General features: G+C 39.3%; 1 protein-coding gene across 12 annotated transcripts in view; it reads left to right on the top strand.

The window, feature by feature from the left end:
• Positions 1 to 18,849, top strand: part of GRIP1 (glutamate receptor interacting protein 1) — a 310,822-nt gene that overhangs the window by 235,974 nt on the left and 55,999 nt on the right. For all 12 annotated transcript variants that reach the window (XM_033514247.1, XM_033514243.1, XM_033514241.1 and 9 more), the window contains exons 5-7: positions 1,948 to 2,031; positions 2,871 to 2,946; positions 4,285 to 4,430. In XM_033514247.1, the coding sequence (XP_033370138.1) occupies positions 1,948 to 2,031; positions 2,871 to 2,946; positions 4,285 to 4,430 (306 nt within the window). The remainder of the gene's footprint in view (positions 1 to 1,947; positions 2,032 to 2,870; positions 2,947 to 4,284; positions 4,431 to 18,849) is intronic.

Below are 18,849 nucleotides of genomic sequence, written 5' to 3'. Positions count from 1 at the left end.
CCAAGCCCCATACCTAATGAAATTGTACTCTTGTTCCTACACTTGCTCCCTCAGAGAGAAGACTGTCATAGTTTCAGTGTTGGGAAATGTCAATCATTTAATAATGATGGATTAAATTTGGCTGAGGAGTGGTAATCCCACTCCCTAGTGCTTCCTTCCATTTCTGAAGTGTTCACAGCAGGAGCATCCAGCTGCTATTTTCAGCACGAGCCACCTCGGTGTTTAAAACTGGTGGGTGAGCAGTGTCTCACATTTGCCTTTTGCTGTTGGCAAGGAGTTGTTGGAGTCTTTTCCCACAGCAGTCTGGGGCTGGGATGCAAGGACAGCCACTGAGTGGTTGTTCCCAAGTGGAAGGATGCTGCTGCCATCCCTCAGTGCTGAGCTGCAGGTTTCACCTCTCCCCAGGGCAGGTTACAGGCCACACCAAACAGGGAAGTGTGGATTCATCCTCAAGACTGCTTTCTGTCAGTAGAAATGGAGGCAACAGTTGTCTTCTCCTCGTAATTCTTTAAGTCAGTAAAACATTTCCAACTGAAAAGAAAGCAACCACATGGGCTCAGTAACACAGTCATGATCTTCAAGCTGTAGCAGGAATTACTACAGCACAGAGCAGTGCTCTGGAGAGCCATCTTTCACCTGTTTTCCTAAGGAAATGAGATTTGTGTCATTTCACTGGGTAGTTTTCCTGGTTCCCTGCAGTAACTTTTTTAATAGGGACTGAAAAATTCCCCAAAAAAACTGCATTACATACAGTACATCTCCTGGAAATAAACACTTGAGTGAGTTGTGAGCAGGGAAGTACTCAGAGAGAGAAAGAGGGGCAGAGAGAGCCCTCTGCTCTTCCTGGTGCCTTTCATGATTGGCAGCACACACAGGGTAGCCTGTGGCATCCATTGCCCCCCTCAGGGTATCCTGACAGGGAAACTCTGGTTATTGCAGGCAGGAACATTAAATGACACAAGATTTCATTAGTTCTGCTGCTCACAGAGCATGTATTTTATAGAGGTGGGTTGGTTTGGTTTTGATTTTTTTTTTTTTTAATTTTATGTGTGTTTGTACTCGTTACAGTATTTGACTGGAAGGTGGAAAGTGTAAGCGCATGTAATTTTGCAGAGTCCTTTTTCCCATTGGAAAAGAGAATTCTTAGACCCTGCCAAAATTTTACTTGCAAAAGCTAATAGCAAATTGTCTGCTGGTCTCTTAACAGCAGTGGTTTCAAATTCTGTAAAGTGGATTATCACACCCAAATGCAATGGTCTGTGCATTAGGCTTCTCACCTCCTAGTCCAGCTGTACACCAGTTCTTTAGTACTTCAGAGAAAATACTGACTCAGCTAGAAGCCAAAGAACTTTTTTACTAGCTCACCAATTATGATTTTTAGCTAGTGCTTTAAAACCACCACACCAATTATGAGGGAACATATTACATTTTGAAAAAGAAAAAAAAAAATCCTTATGATAATAAAATGCATTATGCATCATAATCTAGCAACCTGAGATCAAAGAAACACCCCAAAAATCTTGACTGTCTTCTCTCTAAGTGACAAAAGTAAATTTTCATAGCTAAACAACAAGCTCTGTAGACACTCTTAAGAATTTTGTGTCATTTTTGTCTCACTGTGTACTTCCATATTTTCTAGCACTCTTCTGTAACTATAAGAAAAGCAAAATTATGCCGTAATTTAAACAGTAATACTCAAATTCCTCACATGCTATATACGTCTGTGTCTTTTTTCCAAACCATTGTCCCTTTGCAGAACATCTAGCCCAAAATTCTCTCAAATAGGCAATGAGTTCTATTTAATTGCAGGTCTTCTGTCTGACTGTTTTCTAACTGAGTCTTTCCAATTGTATGACTCAATATGTACCTTAAATTAGAAAAGGTGTAAATCTGTGCGTATAATTAGAAAAATAATAACCATTAAGGTTTTGATTCTTTTTCTTTTAGCTGTACAAGGATCAGGTCTCATCTTTAGAACTGTGGAAGTTACTTTACATAAAGAGGGGAACACTTTTGGATTTGTAATAAGAGGTGAGTTATTTTTGAGTTTGAAATCTGTATTTTGTTTAAAAAAAAGTGGCCATTTTTTTAAGTACTCAGAAGGCTTACAGTTTGTAAAAATCAATATATTACATTTTCCATACCCTCATGTATTGCTTTCATGAGCTGCTCTAATTTTTATTTGTGGAAGAACCTTAAGTAATCAACTATGCCAAGGACACATGACAAACTCTGGTCACATAAGACCAGATTCTGCTACCAGTGAAATCACCAGGAAGATCATAGTTCTTAAAAAATATACTTACCTGTAGTATTGTATATATTAGGCGTGAAATTTGATTAATACTGCTGGTGGTCTGAATTGTACAACTAAAATATTATCACTGACTTGGAGAACAGAAGAAAAGATGCAGCTGTTAATCAATATACCCCAACAATGAATTATTACTTTCCTTGGGCAAAATGTCTTTTTTATTTAATACATAAATTTCTTAATGAGTGGTCACTCATTATTCTGAGTATGCATAAAGTACAGATTTTTTTTTTCCTCTGGGCTGCAAACATTGCAAAGCAATGTGTGTGTATACACTGAGATCACATTTTCAGAGTAAAGGTTCTAAGAAAAAAATATGCATTTAGTAGGAATCCCTCCATAAAACTGTTTTTTAAAGATGCATCTATATATAGAGAATGTTGATTTCATTTAGGTAAAATTCAGTGAAGGGTCATATTAATGGCTTGGTCATTTTTTGATCTTTTTAGCCCATCTGTGAAAGTGCATGCTACAAGATGTAGGCTTGCCTTTTGGAAATGAGCTTTCATTAAAAGCATAAAATGAAGGTATATTTCCTCTGATTTTTTCTTTCTAGGTGGAGCACACGATGACAGAAATAAATCTCGTCCTGTTGTAATAACATGTGTCAGACCTGGAGGGCCTGCTGACAGGTACAATTCATCTTTTCTCTTGAGTTTATGTGAAGGAGAAATGGAGAAAGGTGAATTATTTGGGACAGAAGTTAAGATTTTGAGTGAAATAGATGCATTTAAATACATCTTTAAAATTCGTGGGTTTGTCTTTAATTGTTGTAATAGGAATAATAACAACTGCAGCAATAGTAATGGGCAACCACAGAGCCTCAGCACATTATGCTGTGTGTGAACTTGAATTTAGAATCTTGCACCTAAAATAATTAGAATAAATTCCTGCAATAGGTCAGAGCACATTTTTTGCATTCTTCAAACAGCTGATGTATCTCTTGCTTTTTAAACTCTAACACCATAATCTTTTACACTTGCAATTCAGAATAATACTGTGACAACGTTGAGTATTGTATTATTCTGTTAAGATGTTTGTACATTTCTGCATGTGAGGTCACGCATAACTTTAGCTAGAAAACTTCTGAGTACAGATTTATGTTCTGGTCATATCTGTATATAATGCCATTTTGTAAATATATAAAGAAAGAATATTCACTTTATGTACAAACTGTATTTTCAGAAATGGCATTTGTGTGCTTAAACCAGTACAGAAACTCAAAGGGCAGTTTCTTTAAAGCATATTGGTATCTCTAGCCTATGCTGACATTTTTGACCCTGGAAACATTAACTGAGAAGAAAATGTTTCAAGAGAGCATTACTTCTGTTCCCTCGCTTTCTTCTCTCCCTCACCTCCTGGTTTCCTTGTTTTTTCTCCATGATTCTTAAGCTGGCAGTGTTAGTACTTCATTTTCTTTTATAATTCTGAATAGGTTATAAGATATGCCTAGGAGACAGAATTTTATTTTTAGAGCTGAATTACTTCCAGGTAGGAAGAAAGGAAAAATGGAATTATGCAAGTAAAATATATTTTTAAAGAAAATCAATAAATGGACATTCATATTTTGCAATCTGCTTTAGCACCCATGTGTTTGCACCTCGTGTTTATTTTTAAGAAAACATTGGAGGAGGATGTGTTTATTTATGTATGTATGAAAAGAGAGTTGTGTGGACAAGGCAGAGAGAAAGCATATGTTGAGCAGAAGCTATACTTAGTTGCAATTTAACGTGACTTGATTATTTCACTGTGTGGTAAGCTGTTTTCCAGTCACTGACTTTCCAATTAAAGCAATTTCCTTTCCACTGCGCCCTCTGATCATTCTCACTGTCAAAGTAAATGTTAAGTGTTAAGGCAAGAGGGATGGGTGTCAGGGACGGTGCAAGAGAATCGCTTTGCATAAAAATGGTATTATCTCCAAATCAATTTATCTTACACTAACAAAGATCATTCCTTTATTCTCCCTTCAGAGAGGGCACAATCAAACCTGGGGACAGGCTGCTGAGTGTTGATGGGATCCGACTGTTGGGAACAACACATGCTGAGGCCATGAGTATTCTCAAACAATGCGGACAGGAGGCGACTCTGCTGGTCGAATATGATGTCTCAGTGATGGGTAGGTTGTGGGATAGGAAGTGGGGCTGCAATACTGGGAGCTATCTGTGATGTTTCCCTGCCAGTTCTCCATGAGCTACTTTAGAAGTGATTGTGACCTGTTATGCTCCTGGTAGCACTGCTATTCCCTTCTGCATCGTATCATTAATCTTGGGTTCATAAGGAGGTGAGCGGTATTTTACTGTAATTCAGCATTCTGACATTGCGTGGTTTGTAGGCTGAAACTGTAGTGTGGGTTCTAGCAAAGTAACTTTTCCAGTGACTAGTTTATAATAAAAGTTAATGAAGTGTAAGCATGTCTATGTCACATGAAAGAGGGGAATACCTGATCTAACAAGAATTCTTTTGCCTTTTGCCAGTACTGCTAGTTGGACAAGACATAATTAAAAAGTCACAAGACTGCCACAGAGAAAAGAATAGGGAAGATTTGTTAAGAAATACCTAGGTGGCAAATCACAGCTTGAAAAATGAGCATACAAACCTTGATTGAACTCGCTGAAAATATGGAAGTCAAGTAGACCAGATGATTTTTAACAAGAGATTTGGAATTTACTTGTTTCTATTTGTTTTGGAAATTGTCATATCCCCTCAAGTTTTTCAAGATACAGAAAATTCATAGCAGCAAGAAACAGAAATACTCACCAGTCAGCCTGAAATATTTCTCGACTGTTTGGAAATTTTTCACTTCTTTTTCTGCTCAGTTCTACAGTCAGGTTTCTAGCCTAGCAGTATAGCAGCCTCCTAGGGATTTGTGAAATAGCACTGTCAAACTTCAAAGCCTTGGAAAAGATTAATACTGAAAAGAATAATGTCAGATATTTGCTTATTCTGGAACAGCCCTCTTTATTCTTCTCTGACACAGAGATTTCTCTTTTTTTTATTACAATATATGTTTCTGTTTACTTAACTGTCAAGAATTGAAGTGGCAGGTTTGTGTAGTGTCTGGCAGGCCTGACAGACAGTTGTACAGATTCATGTCCAGAAAGGTGGAGACAGCTCAGATGAGCTCTAGCTCCTGAGGAGAACTAGAATTTAGATGTTTTCATTTGTTTCTTCTTTTTCTTCGAAAGACGATGGATGACCAGACCCTGTCTATCATCACAGTAAAATCAATATCCTTTCTACTCCACTTTTTCTAAAATGAACCCCTGGCTTTAGACAAAGTTCCCAGCAAACTTTAATTATACCCCAGTGGGAGAGTCAGTCTCCATTTCACCGAGGATCTTTCAGAAATCTTTGCAGGTTTGTGTAAGGAGGAGGCCACATGGTGAAATACTCTGTTGTGTCCTAAATTGCAGCTTGTTCAAGGCAGGAATCTTCTTTTCAGTACTATCTGGATGGAGCTCAGTTTTGGAGGATACAGAACCTAGTTGGAAATTTCAGGCTTTTAACTCTAAAGGCAGCACCTACCAATCGGTCTTTTTCTCTCTGCATAAACTATTGTTCTCAGCACCACATCTGGATTTATCATCCCTGCATTCCTGGCAATGAGTGTGTTATCCAAGAGAAATTAAAGGAGGTAGAAGAACCTCCACAAGAAGACTTGTGGAGTCAGAAAGAAAGAAAGAAGGAAATCAGACAATGGGGAATGTATGGAATGGTGGTCCAGCAGAGTCTGCAAGAAGAAATAAGGAGGGAACCAGTAGACTGTCTTTCTAATGCATTGTGATTTTTTAGATATTACCTAGCCCCCCAGCAGGTTTTGAATTTTTTTCCGATTTGTGTGCCCTGCATAGTACTTTAGCAATGGTGTGAACAAAAGATTTTGTTGGGATGCTCTCTTGTGCAGTTGGGTTATGACCATGGTGCCAAGGCTGAAAATAATTCATCCTAACCCATTGAATCCTGGTCCAGGAAACCTTTGCTGATTTGAATCTTCTCTTAGTTCTGCTCCAGAGCAGGAAACAGTGTTGGGAGTAACATGAAAGAGAGAACATGAGTCATGAAGTGAAATTTAAGAATTACAGAAATGTTACTCTTTTCCCCAACTCTTGTGTTGCCCATAAACTGTTTGTAATGCTATCTAAGGGTTGTTGTGAATTTGAAAATAGGCTAAAACAAAGGAAGAGCATTGGGTAAGGTGACTTATCAATAACAGATGCTTGAAAATAGACTAGTAGGTTAGCCTGCTTGGAAGGGGCAGAAACAATCCAAAAGTTACACAGAGGTCTAGTGTATTCTGTAGGGTCCTCATGGTATAAGCTGTCAGTAGAATATATTACTCCTAGAGATATAATTGTACCACTAGTTACTTTAATACCTTCTCTTCTGTTAGTGGATGGTAATGTCCTGTAAAGTAGCATTGCATGTGGCCAGAACTGGAAAGAGCTATAAAATACATTCTGATAGCATGAAATTGGAACTTGATTTGAAATGGTTTTACTAGACGAAGAAAATAATCCTGAACTATTTTTCAACTACAGTCTTGTAGTGTGTAACTGACTTCTTATTCCTGTAAGCATAAGCTGTTTCAAAGGTGCTATATTTCTCAAAGTTTAGTTTTTCCAGCTGAAGTCTTCAAGAGGTCACTTGGGAAGCTTGTACATTTTATTGTTTCTGGACCCTAGACAAACTGGAGTAAAAAAAGCATCAAGGGGTTCTGTGCAGGGTAATCAAGTGTGTATATAATGTAAGAGATGTGGCTATTCCTGTTGAACTCTCTGAGGTTACACCTGTGCTTACTTAAGTACATCCTGAATTCTCCTGCTCAGCTGGGTCCCAGGAAATAAACTTGTCAGTTCAGCTTCTTGGAAGAGATTTTGGTGTCTGGAGTGTACTGCTGTGTAGTTTCAAAGAGACTTTGACATAGTAGGAGTTTGAAAATACCAAGATAATCCCTGAAGAAAATTGGAAAACCTAATTTCTGAGAAAGTATTTTATAATGTGATAAAAGTTATATTTGAAGTTGTGGAGGATGCAGTCTTTCAAATGCCTTTCTGTTTTGCAAAACACATTCTCCAGTCTTGAAGTACTGTGATTGCTTACCTTTCTTGTTGATTTTAGAGGAAACTACCTGCGTTTTTTAATTTTGGGATGCTTTAATAATGCTGCACGTCATTGTTTGCAAAGGACATGGATATGGTGACCCGCTCTACATAAAACTGTACAACAGAAATAACATGATCTTCGTGGGTTTCATTACTTTTTTCTGTAATCCTTACACCTTAAGTGTCCAACCTTTCTGGCCATGTGGATCACCTATTTTAGTCTAGTGGTGAGAAAAGTCTGCACAGTACAGCTCTCTGTGCCCTATGATTTACACCTGCACCCTCATATTGAGGAAGGGGAGAAGTAGAGGCAAGGTGGTAACTAGCAGCAACTTGCTGCCACTGTCAAGATAATTTTGCAACCTGAATCCTTTCCTGTGGCAATCAAATATAAAATATTAATTCCAAGCTATAAAGTTAGGTTGGGGAGGCTGAAATTCTCACTGTTAGGAAGTGGTCAGATTAAGTATCACAACTAGCTGCTGACATCTAGAGAGTTAGAATGCAACACTAATAGCTACAAAGATTCACAGTGCCTCTGTCTAAAACAAGAAATAAAAGTTTATCAGTACATTGATGCAGTTTCCCTTCAGGTTCTCAAAGATCTGCCATTATGCCACTGGGCTCCATGTTGTCTCTAATTGGGGTTGCATCTGCATGGGTAACCTTCCATATTTTCTCTGAAACAGAGCAATCAGACAAGTTCAAAGGTAATGACTACCTTGAGTTTAAATTCTCACCATTTCTATGTAACTCCAGTTCATAAATGGCTGTTGGTGATCTTTTGAGCAGCCTACTTTTTAAGTCTTGGGTGCTCATGCTGTGGTAATCTTTGAATCAAGGACACTGTAGTTAAACAAAACTAATAGCTTTTGCCAGAACTTTGGCACAAAAGGAAGTTTTTTTAGTTGTTTGCACTTGTGAGACAACATCTTTCTCTCTTATCTCTTCAATGGGTGTTTGTTAGTTCAGAGCACTCTGTGGTGTTCAGGAGTGAAGGAACATATGGCACTTCCAAATTCCATATGTTTCTCTGGCTTCTTTAAGAGTTCTAGCTTGTATTTGAGCTAGAATAGATTTGCTGGAATGTGGCACTCTGTAAGTGTTCTCTACAAAACAGAAATAGTCAGCTTGTTTTCTGCTGCAAATCTACCAGAGTCACCCTGACACAGAACCACTCGATTTTAACTAGAGCAGCACCCTCTAATTTCTGAACTCAATGTTTAACACTGATAGAACTTTCTAGAAAGGGGATTATTGATACAGACATTTGCTAGTAAATCTTTTTGCTAGCCTCATCCAAGGCTTTTGCCTCTTTAAGATCACCCATTAAAATAAGCTAATTAATTAATTAATTAATTAATGATGTAATGATCCTATGAAAGTATATTAAAAGAAATCTGCCTCTCCTTTTAGCAATTCTGCCTGACAAGAAGAGTGCCAGGGCAAGAAAATTTGCACAGTTTAAAGATCAGGTGAGATAATCTGTGGTCTAGTGTAGACTTTCAGTAATTTGTGGAAGGTGAGAAATAGAGAAGAAAAAATAATTTAGGGGCTGACCGTTAAGTTTCATAAAGCCATATCATTCAAGTGTATCCAGAATTGTGGAGACCCTTAAAGCTAGAGATTTTACAAGCCCAGAGGAACAGGAGTCCCAGAGACTCCAAGGACTGATTTAAGATCTCCATAAGCCCTACAAGTGTTTCAAGACCTTGGAAGTTGAAGTCAGGAACCCTGTAGGATTCCACACTGCCTTTTTCTTTCTGATGCTTTAAAAACTTAAAATTTACATTTCCTTTGTCTCATATAAGGTTTTGACAGAATAGATAGGTAGCATACTCTAGCATTTGGCTGCAGCTTCAGGTCTTCTGGAAATAGATTTAGATCCCTTGAAACTCTAAGTATGAATTAATTGCTTAAAACCTTGAAGAAATTTTCTTATGTTGCTTCAGAGACAGAATGAAAATTCATGTGCAAAGCAAAGGTCATAATAGCTGTATTAATTGAAACATTACTTTAAATACTGCTACACAAACATATACACAAGTTACATTACAGAACAATGCTGGAAGTCAAAATGTTGAGTGTTGCACTTCAGAAATGTCAGAAGTGAGACTGTCTGTCAGCCATTGTCCATGCAGATGTGTGCATGCAGTACAGTCACAGGAGAGATAATAACCTTTTTATGCAGCTATTCATTTTGAATTTTATTTCTGTCTCCAGTGTGTGACCACAGGCTTATTGAAGGCACTGCCCAGATCCTTGTCTAAATGCAAAGTTATTAATTTCCTGGTGTTTTTTCCTGAGGCCCTAATCCTGCCACAGTTTGAGTGCTTCAGGGAATATGCAGATCTCAAGGAGAAAACCTTTGAGTCCCAAGGTCATTCTGTGTGTACTGGATCTTTCTTACAGCAGAAGATGACACAGACATAGCTCTAACAGTTCCAGAAATACCCACTCACAGATGTGTCACTAGGTAAAACACATGGGATTTTCTTGTCTCTTGTGGAGGCTAATGAGTGATTCACATTCACTGAGCAGATACTTAAATCTACATTTCACGTTAGTCTCATCTTACTGTGCAGTTTACTTGTTTATCAAACACACGGCGTGTTCTGCTGTCGGTGCCAGATGCCTGCAGCAGGGACACCAGTATAAAAACTGACAGTCAGCCGTGGATAGATACACAATAAATAACTTTTCTCTTTGTAGTGCTAGCAAGCTGTGCTAAGGCACAGGGAGGCAGTTCAAGACAGCCAGCACAGCTTCACCAAGGGCAGGTCCTGCCTGACTGACCTATTGGGCTTCTCTGATGGAGTAACTCTATCTGTGGACAGGGGAAGGGCTAGAGATGTCATCCCTCAGGACTTCTGTAAAGCTTTTGATACAGTCTCCCACAACATCTTTTGCTCAGAACTGGAGAGAGATGGATGCAGTGGGTGGACTGTAGTTAGATGGATAAGGAATTGATTGGACAGTCACATCCAGAGGGTAGTGGTGAATGGCTCGGGGTCCCAATGGGCATCAGTGACAAGGGGTGTCCCTCAGAGGACCGGTGTTATTTAATATCTTCATTAGTGACACAGACAAAGGGGATCGAGTGCACCCCCACCAAACTGGCAGGGGACAGCGAACTGAGTGGTGCAGCTGACACACCTGAAGGATGGGATTCCATCCAGAGGGACCTGGACAAGCTTGAGAACTGGGCCTGTGGGAATCTCATGAGGTTTAACAAGGCCAAGTGCACAGTGCTGCACCTGGATGGGGCAAACCCTGGTACCAGCACAGGCTGGGGATGAACAGATCAGAGCAGCCCTGCCGAGAAGGACCTGGGGGAGCTGCTGGAGGAGAGGCTGGACATGACCCAGCCATGGGCACTTCCAGCACAGAGAGCCAAACGTGTCCTGGGCTGCGTCCAAAGCAGCGTGGGCAGCAGGGAAGGGAGGGGATTCTGCAGTTCAAAGGTGTTTGCTGAAAGAGAAGTCTAAGGCTTCTGGATCCATGTTCCTTCCTGTCTATTTCATGGAGGCATGATGCTTCTTTACTCTATTCTCTGTTCTTATCCTGGTTCTGAGCTGCATTACTGTCTTTCTCCCAGTAGCTGCTTGATTTTTCCTTTCTCTACTGACCTAGTTTGAGTCGTCTTTTCTAGAAGGTCCTAAATCCCCAATATGCTATTCCCTCTACTTACAACCCAGTTTTTTCTGCTGTCTTTTGCCAAGTAAAGCTTAAGTAATTTTCCAACACATTTCTCTCACAGTTCTGATTTCCCTCTTTTAAAGGCCTTTTGCAGTTTACATGCCTGTTCTTCTTGAGCTCTTGTCCCTGTCTCTTAGCAAACCATTCCCAAGTTTCTTGTTCTGCAGCTTCTTCACAGATCAATAACCTGCTCACCTCAGTTCCTCCCCTTCTTGCCCAAAAAGTCCTTCTCTCTTCTCTTCTTAGCTCTTGATTCCCAGTGCCAGATCTGTCAGGTAGAGAAGACACATAGGGAATATGAATTTCCCATATAAAGCCTATAGAATTTTTAGGGGGTGGGGCAGGGAAGGTGGGGCAAACTATGGCTTTTCCTAATGACCTGTTTCATGTAAAAGAACTGAGGGGAGAGAGAAAAGAAATCACACAAAATATTTGTCCTTTGGCCAAGTTGTAAGTTACAAGCAATTATAAACAAGATTTCTTTTAATCAGAATAGTATTGTTTCCATGATTCCCAAGTCTATTTGCCTGATATCTTTTCTCTGTCTGGTTGTGATTTGCTGCTGCATTTTAATAGCCATCTTGCTAGCGGGTGATTGCAGAAGGGAGGAGTTGTCATGTTTTACAAGGATTTCATAAGTCTTACAGGTGTTTCTTTCTTTACAAACTTCTTGATCATCCCTAAAGAGAAATAAAAGGAGTTTAGCTGAACCATAAAAGTTACAAATTACTCTAACAGGTCCAATTAAAATTTACCTCAAGTGCTTTTGAAGCTACAACCTCATTAAAAGCAGCTTAATAAACATAGCTTTATATGAAAAGCTATGTTTATTAAGAGAAAAAAACTGTAAAGGTGAAATGAGATGTCCCTGAAACAGAAAACTAAAGGTACAATTTAATTGTCATAAATAACTAGTAAGGGGGAGGAGTTCCACTTAATGTATGCAAATATACTGTTTTACTTACTGAGTTCTGAGAGTCGTGGAAAAATTTGTCATCAAAGACTTATCAGGAAGGTGAAACCTGTATTTGTATGCAGTTAATCTAAATAGTCTATTATTATAAGAAATCAATCTGAAATATCAAATGTGTTTCATGGTGGGCATTCATTTAAGGAGACCCTTTGCTAATCTGTGTTAGTATCTCTTTACAAAGCACATGGTCTCAATATTTTAGATCCTAATTCAAGGGCTTAGATCCTCAAATGGAAGCAGTCTATACCTTTTAAAAATATGCTGTTTTGCTTCTTTTTAAAAGTCATTAAGGACAAATGATGAAAGGAGAAGATTCTTGTAGTAATCTCTCCTGTCCACCACCCAGGCTTCAAGACAGCAGAGCAAAGGAGCAAATAACCCCCAAAGACACTTAGTAAGAGATGGAAAATAAAGGATTGATCAAATTTTTCTCTCCACATGAGGGCTATCCAGATACACCATGAAATATAGTGTGAAAGAGAATTGGCATCTCTACCACATGCTCATAGCTCTGGTCAGCTGGAAGTGGGTCAGTGAGTTGGCTTTTCTGTTATTTAGCATGCTGGTCAGCAAGAGACTATGATAACAACAGGATAATGAGGTAACCTGGCTTGTGATCGTCTGAAAAAAAATTAAGCAGGTAGCTGCAGTACTTAAATTCAGAGTGCAGAGGTGCATTACAGAAACGGTGATAATTAAGTTTTGTGGAGATTAAAGGATCTTTTGTATGTGATTTGTATTGAAATTCAAAGCAAGAGAAACTTTGTAATCTGATCCAATTAAAAGAAAATACAGATTTGTATTAGTGCCATTGCAGTCATCTGAGAGACCAAGGAATAAGAGACAGATCTGATTTTCTTTATACTAGAGAGAATTTGTGCTGTAACCCCAGAACCTGTCTTTGAAAGGGCCTATCTCTAAGGAAATAACAGCAGAAAGGCACCAGTCCTGCCTCCATTCCTGGGAGAGGAAAACACTAAATGTCTCCCAAGACTTCCCCTGAGGGGAGGCATTTTAAAAAAAAGCTGAACTGCACCAGTCCATCCTCTTGACTTTTTTTCATGGGTATGAGACATCTGGGCTGTCCCTGACAGGTTAGGTCAAAGGGGAAAAAACCTGAGTCCCTCAGGTCATTTCCTGGAACACCTGTACCAGGCATAATCTAAGAGGTTAAAATGGAATGCAGATTTTTATTCCTTTACACTAAGGTTACTGGTTCGTTCATCATGTCACAGAACATTTATGCTGAAAAGGGATGCTTTTCAAAGTATAAATATTTTGCCTAAATATGTCCTCAGTTAATGGTGTTTTAATGCAAAACCCCTGTGTGAATGAGATCTGAAGCTGATCTTGTGAGAATGCACCATCTAGTACTCAGCACCTGGGAGATGTGTACTGCTCAGAGAAGACTATACTAAGGTCTGTGAGCTGGAAATTAGGCAGTAGGGAAAATCAACATTTAAGGTGAACAGGTTTATCTTGAAATGAACATAGTTCCTCAAGATAATTGCACCAGTGCCACATCTTACAGCATGATCTTGTTGCACTTCCAATGGTGTTGCTCATCTGTACAATGAGTGAATGTTTGATTTATTCAGAAGACTTTCTTTAAGAATCTTTGTGATTTCAGCTGGGATTTAAAAGAGGACCCAAAGTCAAAAAAAACCCCCAAAAACTCATGTCCTATGTTTCAAGGGCTTTGCTTAAAGGTGAATAAACAACAGACCTGTGTTTCTTTGTCCCCCTCCTCAGTTCCCTCCAAATGGACATCTGGTTTATACCAACAAATATGTCTTCTGCCAGCATAAAAGTTTTCTAATTTAAGCACTGTTTACACCACTAAATCAATGTTTTATTTTCTTGCCAACATAAGGTTAGGGATTCTACAGCCAACTCAAATCTGAAGTGTAGAAAAGATTTGTATTGCAAATACTTGACTGATGCAGATTACTTCAAAATTGTGATCTTTAGAATGTTCAATTACACTCAGTTACCACTCAGTCCTCTCCTTTCTACAAATGAAAAAAGAACATGCTAGGCCCATTTTCTCTTCACCCCTTTGCTAAGATATTTCTGTTCTGGTACTCTAGCATTAGCATGGCAACAGGGTGTACACACATGAAATAGCCAGTACTGTGCTAAGTTTTAGAGGTCATCTCACTTTGGATCTAGATCACAGCAAAAGTCTCTACCTTTGAACATGCCAGAGAAACTCTTGGATGATCAGCCACCATGCATTTAATTTTATTTTGTTTTTTGGCTTTCACATAACAGGCCAGATTTAAAATGTCAGCATTTGATTTTATAAATCATGGCAAGGTATTGATGCTGCTGGTCTTCTCAGTACATCCTGTCATTCTCTAGTTGGATATGGAATGGGGAGAAGCACCAGCTGCTAGGTTTAAACCAGAAATCAGCTGCAAGGGAAAGCAGATGGGAATGCATGTGTCCTTTCTGTGGTTCTTTAAGATCTCCCTTGCTGGAGGAATGGCTTTTTGCTACTTTCACAAACTTACTCACAGTTAAACCCAAGATTTTAAAGATAAACCAAAGATTTTTTTGTGTATATGGGGGAAGTTTTTTCTTGTCTTTGCAAAGTTCCTTTCAGTTCAGCTCTTCAGGGATTAGAAATGAAAGAATTTAAGATGCCCATGCAGCCTTACTCAGATGCCTTGGTGCATATGGTACATTACAAATTTTAATTGGAATGATTGCATACATTTTACCTTCCAGTCACCTGCTGCACAGTACTAAATGATCTGAAAAACAATCATGTGAGAGAAATGTTCTAAAAAAAGCTGATCTCATCTTGATGCAGATACCTAAACTGGGGCAGGTGAACACATTTGTCAAATTCCAGTTTTCTTGGGTAGAGAGAGCTTAGGCTCAGGTGTAGCTGCTTCAGGTCTGTCCTACAGAGGTCTGCATTTTGGTGGAGTGAACCCCAACACAAGCATCCTAAAATGTCCTGTCCAGACAAATGGATGTTTTCAACCTTCATTTCTTTAATCCTTGGTTGTTTATCTCTGCAGTGGGAAAAACACCATGCTTTCACTCTAAACTGTAGTTATTAGAGAAAATCATTAATAAATGTGTGTTGTAGGGAATACTCAGAGGCTGCAGCATACAATAGCTCTCCCCCACCACATATGCTCAGAGAAGATGGAGAATACTGTTTAGTAATTAAGGAATGAGCCTGGAAAAAAAGGGAAAAGTGTTCCTACTCATTAAATATTCACTGTCTACCTTCCACATGAGGCTCTTGAAGAAGGAAGTATATGTGCTTATTTAATTAAAGAGGGGAGGTAAAAATAAGTACATCCAGGCAATATTCATTCTGGGGATCATTAGGTGTGAAGTGCTTTGTGCCCACATGGTGATTGTAATATTTTCCTTTTACTGTCATTCTGTTTGTAAACAGATACTTCTGATCTTTATTGGTGTACATGTATTTTTATGATGATTTATAATAATGTTCTGCAGATTTTAGTCAACTTCACATTTGGATTTTTTACACCTTGCATAAGCACAGTTTTTCTGTTATGGTCAGCTCAGCAGTGTTGCTCAGAATAGCCTTCTTCTGAACACGGTGACCTCTAATTTTTCAAGGTCTTTGCAAAAAACGTAGGTAAATTTGGGTGGATTTCACTGGTAAAAGAAAAAGAACGACCAAAATCAAAGAAACAGACTGAAAAGAAACACGGATAAAAAAGGCTTTTCACAGTTTCTCCTTTACAATTTTAAATTCGGTAATCGCTTAATTATAAATATGAGCAATGGAATATCTTCAAAAAGATAAAAGTCACCAGACAGGGGCATGGGAGGACCTGGAGCCCCTCTGAGCCTGGCAGCAGGAACTGCTCTGGCAGGAGATAAATGTCTTGTCTTGCAGCAAAGGAGGAGCCACATGGGAACCTTGCCAAAGGTGACCCTGGCAGCAAGCTGGCAGGCTGTCTGCTGAGGTAGCAGATGATAAGAGTGCCCTTCTCATTGCTATGGCTATAACAGTTATGGGCCACTTGAGTTTCTAGAGGTTATTGCTTAGCTGGGATTTTGGGAGCAGAAATGTGGGGAATTGGTTTTGCTGGAAATGTATGCTGCAGAGAAAAGGGGATATAGAAGCTTTCTTTTACTTTAAATGTGTGAATACTCCCAATAGTACTGTTCATGTATTCTTTGGAACAAGAAGAAGAAGGAAAGGGGAAAAGGTCAAAATATATAGACAATCCTAGATTATTTTTCAATGAGGGATGAAAGAGTTCATGTTTAGAACCATGGGTTGGATTTAAGGGCAATTTACCTAAACTACTTTCTCTATTTCTTTGAAATGTTTTTGCTGATCTGCTGAGGCAGTACCAAAGCAGAAAGAGAGGGCAGTTAATAAACTTGTTTTCTGACTCATTTTACCAAAGTTTATGCGACCCCTGAGGGCAGAAAAAACCTCTCACTCTGGTCCTCAGTGCACAAACCTCCAGGTCAGATCTCAGCCTTGACGTTCTGCATGGTAGCATTTTATAATGTGGTTGTGCCAATACATCATTTATTTTAAAGGCATCTGTGCTAGAGCACAGATTATGGAAGAGACCAAAGTTTCAGACAAAAAAAGTTGTACCAATAGTACATTTGTAGGATTAGAAATTCATATTATCTGTTAATGTAAAAATTAAATTACTGTAAATTACTGTAAAACAGTAATGCACAGTTTAATTTTTCTTTTCTTCTGGTTCATAGTTACCTGATAGGCTTTGCAGAGAAGTGTTTTAGACTAGTCTGAACTGCATGTTCAACCAAACCAAGTTAGTTGATGTCAATGTTAGCAGAAGCACAGCCAAGGTCAGCTTTCCAAGCTAGAGACTGCAGTTATCTTGTCTGCAGAGGTCACTAGCACATGTGAATAATAAGTAACCATGAATTTGTAATACAGAGGAGCCCTGGGCAAGGTCCAATTGTACAGCTCATGTACACCAAGCACCTGTATGGGAATAGGGCTCTACTTGTCATCCTGTTGACAAGCAGAAGTGGCTGTCACAGGCTCAGCATCTTGCTTAGGTGGCTCTGCTGCTTCCAGGGCTTCAGCTCGCACCGCTGTGGCAGAGAGACGGGGATATCTCAGCAGCTGAGGTATCTCACTAACACAGCACTGACTCATCCATACTTGCCTTAACTGTTCTCTTATCCAGGTGTCCAAACTATCCATGGCACAGCTTTGCTCTGAAGCTTTTGGCATTATCTGAGATGTCCTGTCCTGGTGGAGACTTGGACAGATGGGCACTGTCAGCTCAGTGCACAGTTTGGGTGCTTGGGTGTTTGCAGGGCTTGTTCCCATCTATGAAGTGGCAGCAGTGAGGAGGGAGCTTTGTGCTCTGCAGGCTTTAGAAGATAATCCAATCCCATTCTAATTATTACTGTTCCAGTTAGCTGGAACTTAGGGGCATTGTGTCAAATAGGCATAATTGATGGGTACTGCAGCTCTTTATATTATTTGTAGTGTGTACTTACAGATATGCTTTTGAGGTTGGCTGATGTAAAATTCAACACACCAGCTGTGTCTTAGTTTGCAGGCTGAGGTGCAGATTGTGTTGCCCTTATTTGTTCTATATGTTGTGACTAGTCAGACACAAAAGCATGCAAGAGATGGAGAGTTTTGAAGGTATGAAAGTTCTTGTGTGTTTTATTTTCTGTCCTGCTTGGAGGAGAAAATAAGTATGGGAATTTCTTTTGGACATAATGCATCTGTCCATCAGGCCCAGAGAAGTTTTGGATGTCCCATCATTGGAAGTGTACAAGACCAGGTTGGACTGGGTTTTCAGCAACCTGGTCTAGTGGAGAGTGTCCCTGCTCATGGCAGGAGGTTGGGACTAAATTGTATTTAAGGTTCCTCCCAACCCAAACCATTCTTTGATTCAGTGGTTCTTTGATTTCATCCTTGCTTTGTGCAATAAAAAAATTAGTGTTTTGTTTTGCAGGGCCTCAGCAGAGGGCATATTATTTACACTGTTTGGGGGTCTGTCTCATTTTGGAAGATGGTTTTCAAAAATAGTTATTTTTAAGTCCCATTCCTGGAATTAAATGCAGGCAGAATTCCATTGCTGCTGACTTCTGCAAACATTTTACAGTCAATCTAATGCTATATAGTGTTTCAGGGCAGTTTTCAGGAGCCATCCTTCAGTGGAAAGGTGGTATTTGAGGCACAGGTTGCCAAACTAACCATAAAGGTGTATTTAAAGACTCCCAAGTTCTGAAACCATGTGCTGCCATCAGGGATAGAGATTTGGGTTTTTAATAGTTCTTTAAGTGCCACCTGAATTTTCTATGTGGTTTTCTTTCTCAAGGTAACAAAGGCAGAAAGTTGCAGGGACTAGGCTTAAAATGCACTCAGACTATCCTCAAAGAGGCAGATCCAGGATTTTCTGTACAGGCATCATCTACCAAGTTGCTTTTGTGTTGTAAATTGGGCAATAGACAGATCATGTTTTAGATTAACAAGGCACATGGAAAGAAAAAATAGAGATAAATTAAGAGATTGGGGTTTTATGCAGCTTTTGAGCAGGGAAGAGGCCTAGTAAAAGTGAAAGGTGTGAGCTTGAGACAGTTAATAGGAGGAAGCAGCATCCTGAGAATGGGGGGAATGTCTTTTGAGCTGAGGTTCTTTAGGCAGGATTTTATGATCTGAACATAAGAGAAAATCTGAGACAGTCCCAAGCTGATTTTGAATTTATCCACATCCACACAATGGGAGCATTTTGAAGGCAGAGATGGTT

The sequence above is a fragment of the Parus major genome, chromosome 1A (genome assembly GCF_001522545.3).
Source record: "Parus major isolate Abel chromosome 1A, Parus_major1.1, whole genome shotgun sequence".
Lineage (NCBI taxonomy): Eukaryota > Metazoa > Chordata > Aves > Passeriformes > Paridae > Parus > Parus major.
Note: the sequence above shows the minus strand (reverse complement) of the source record. Positions and strands in the feature narration are given on the sequence as shown.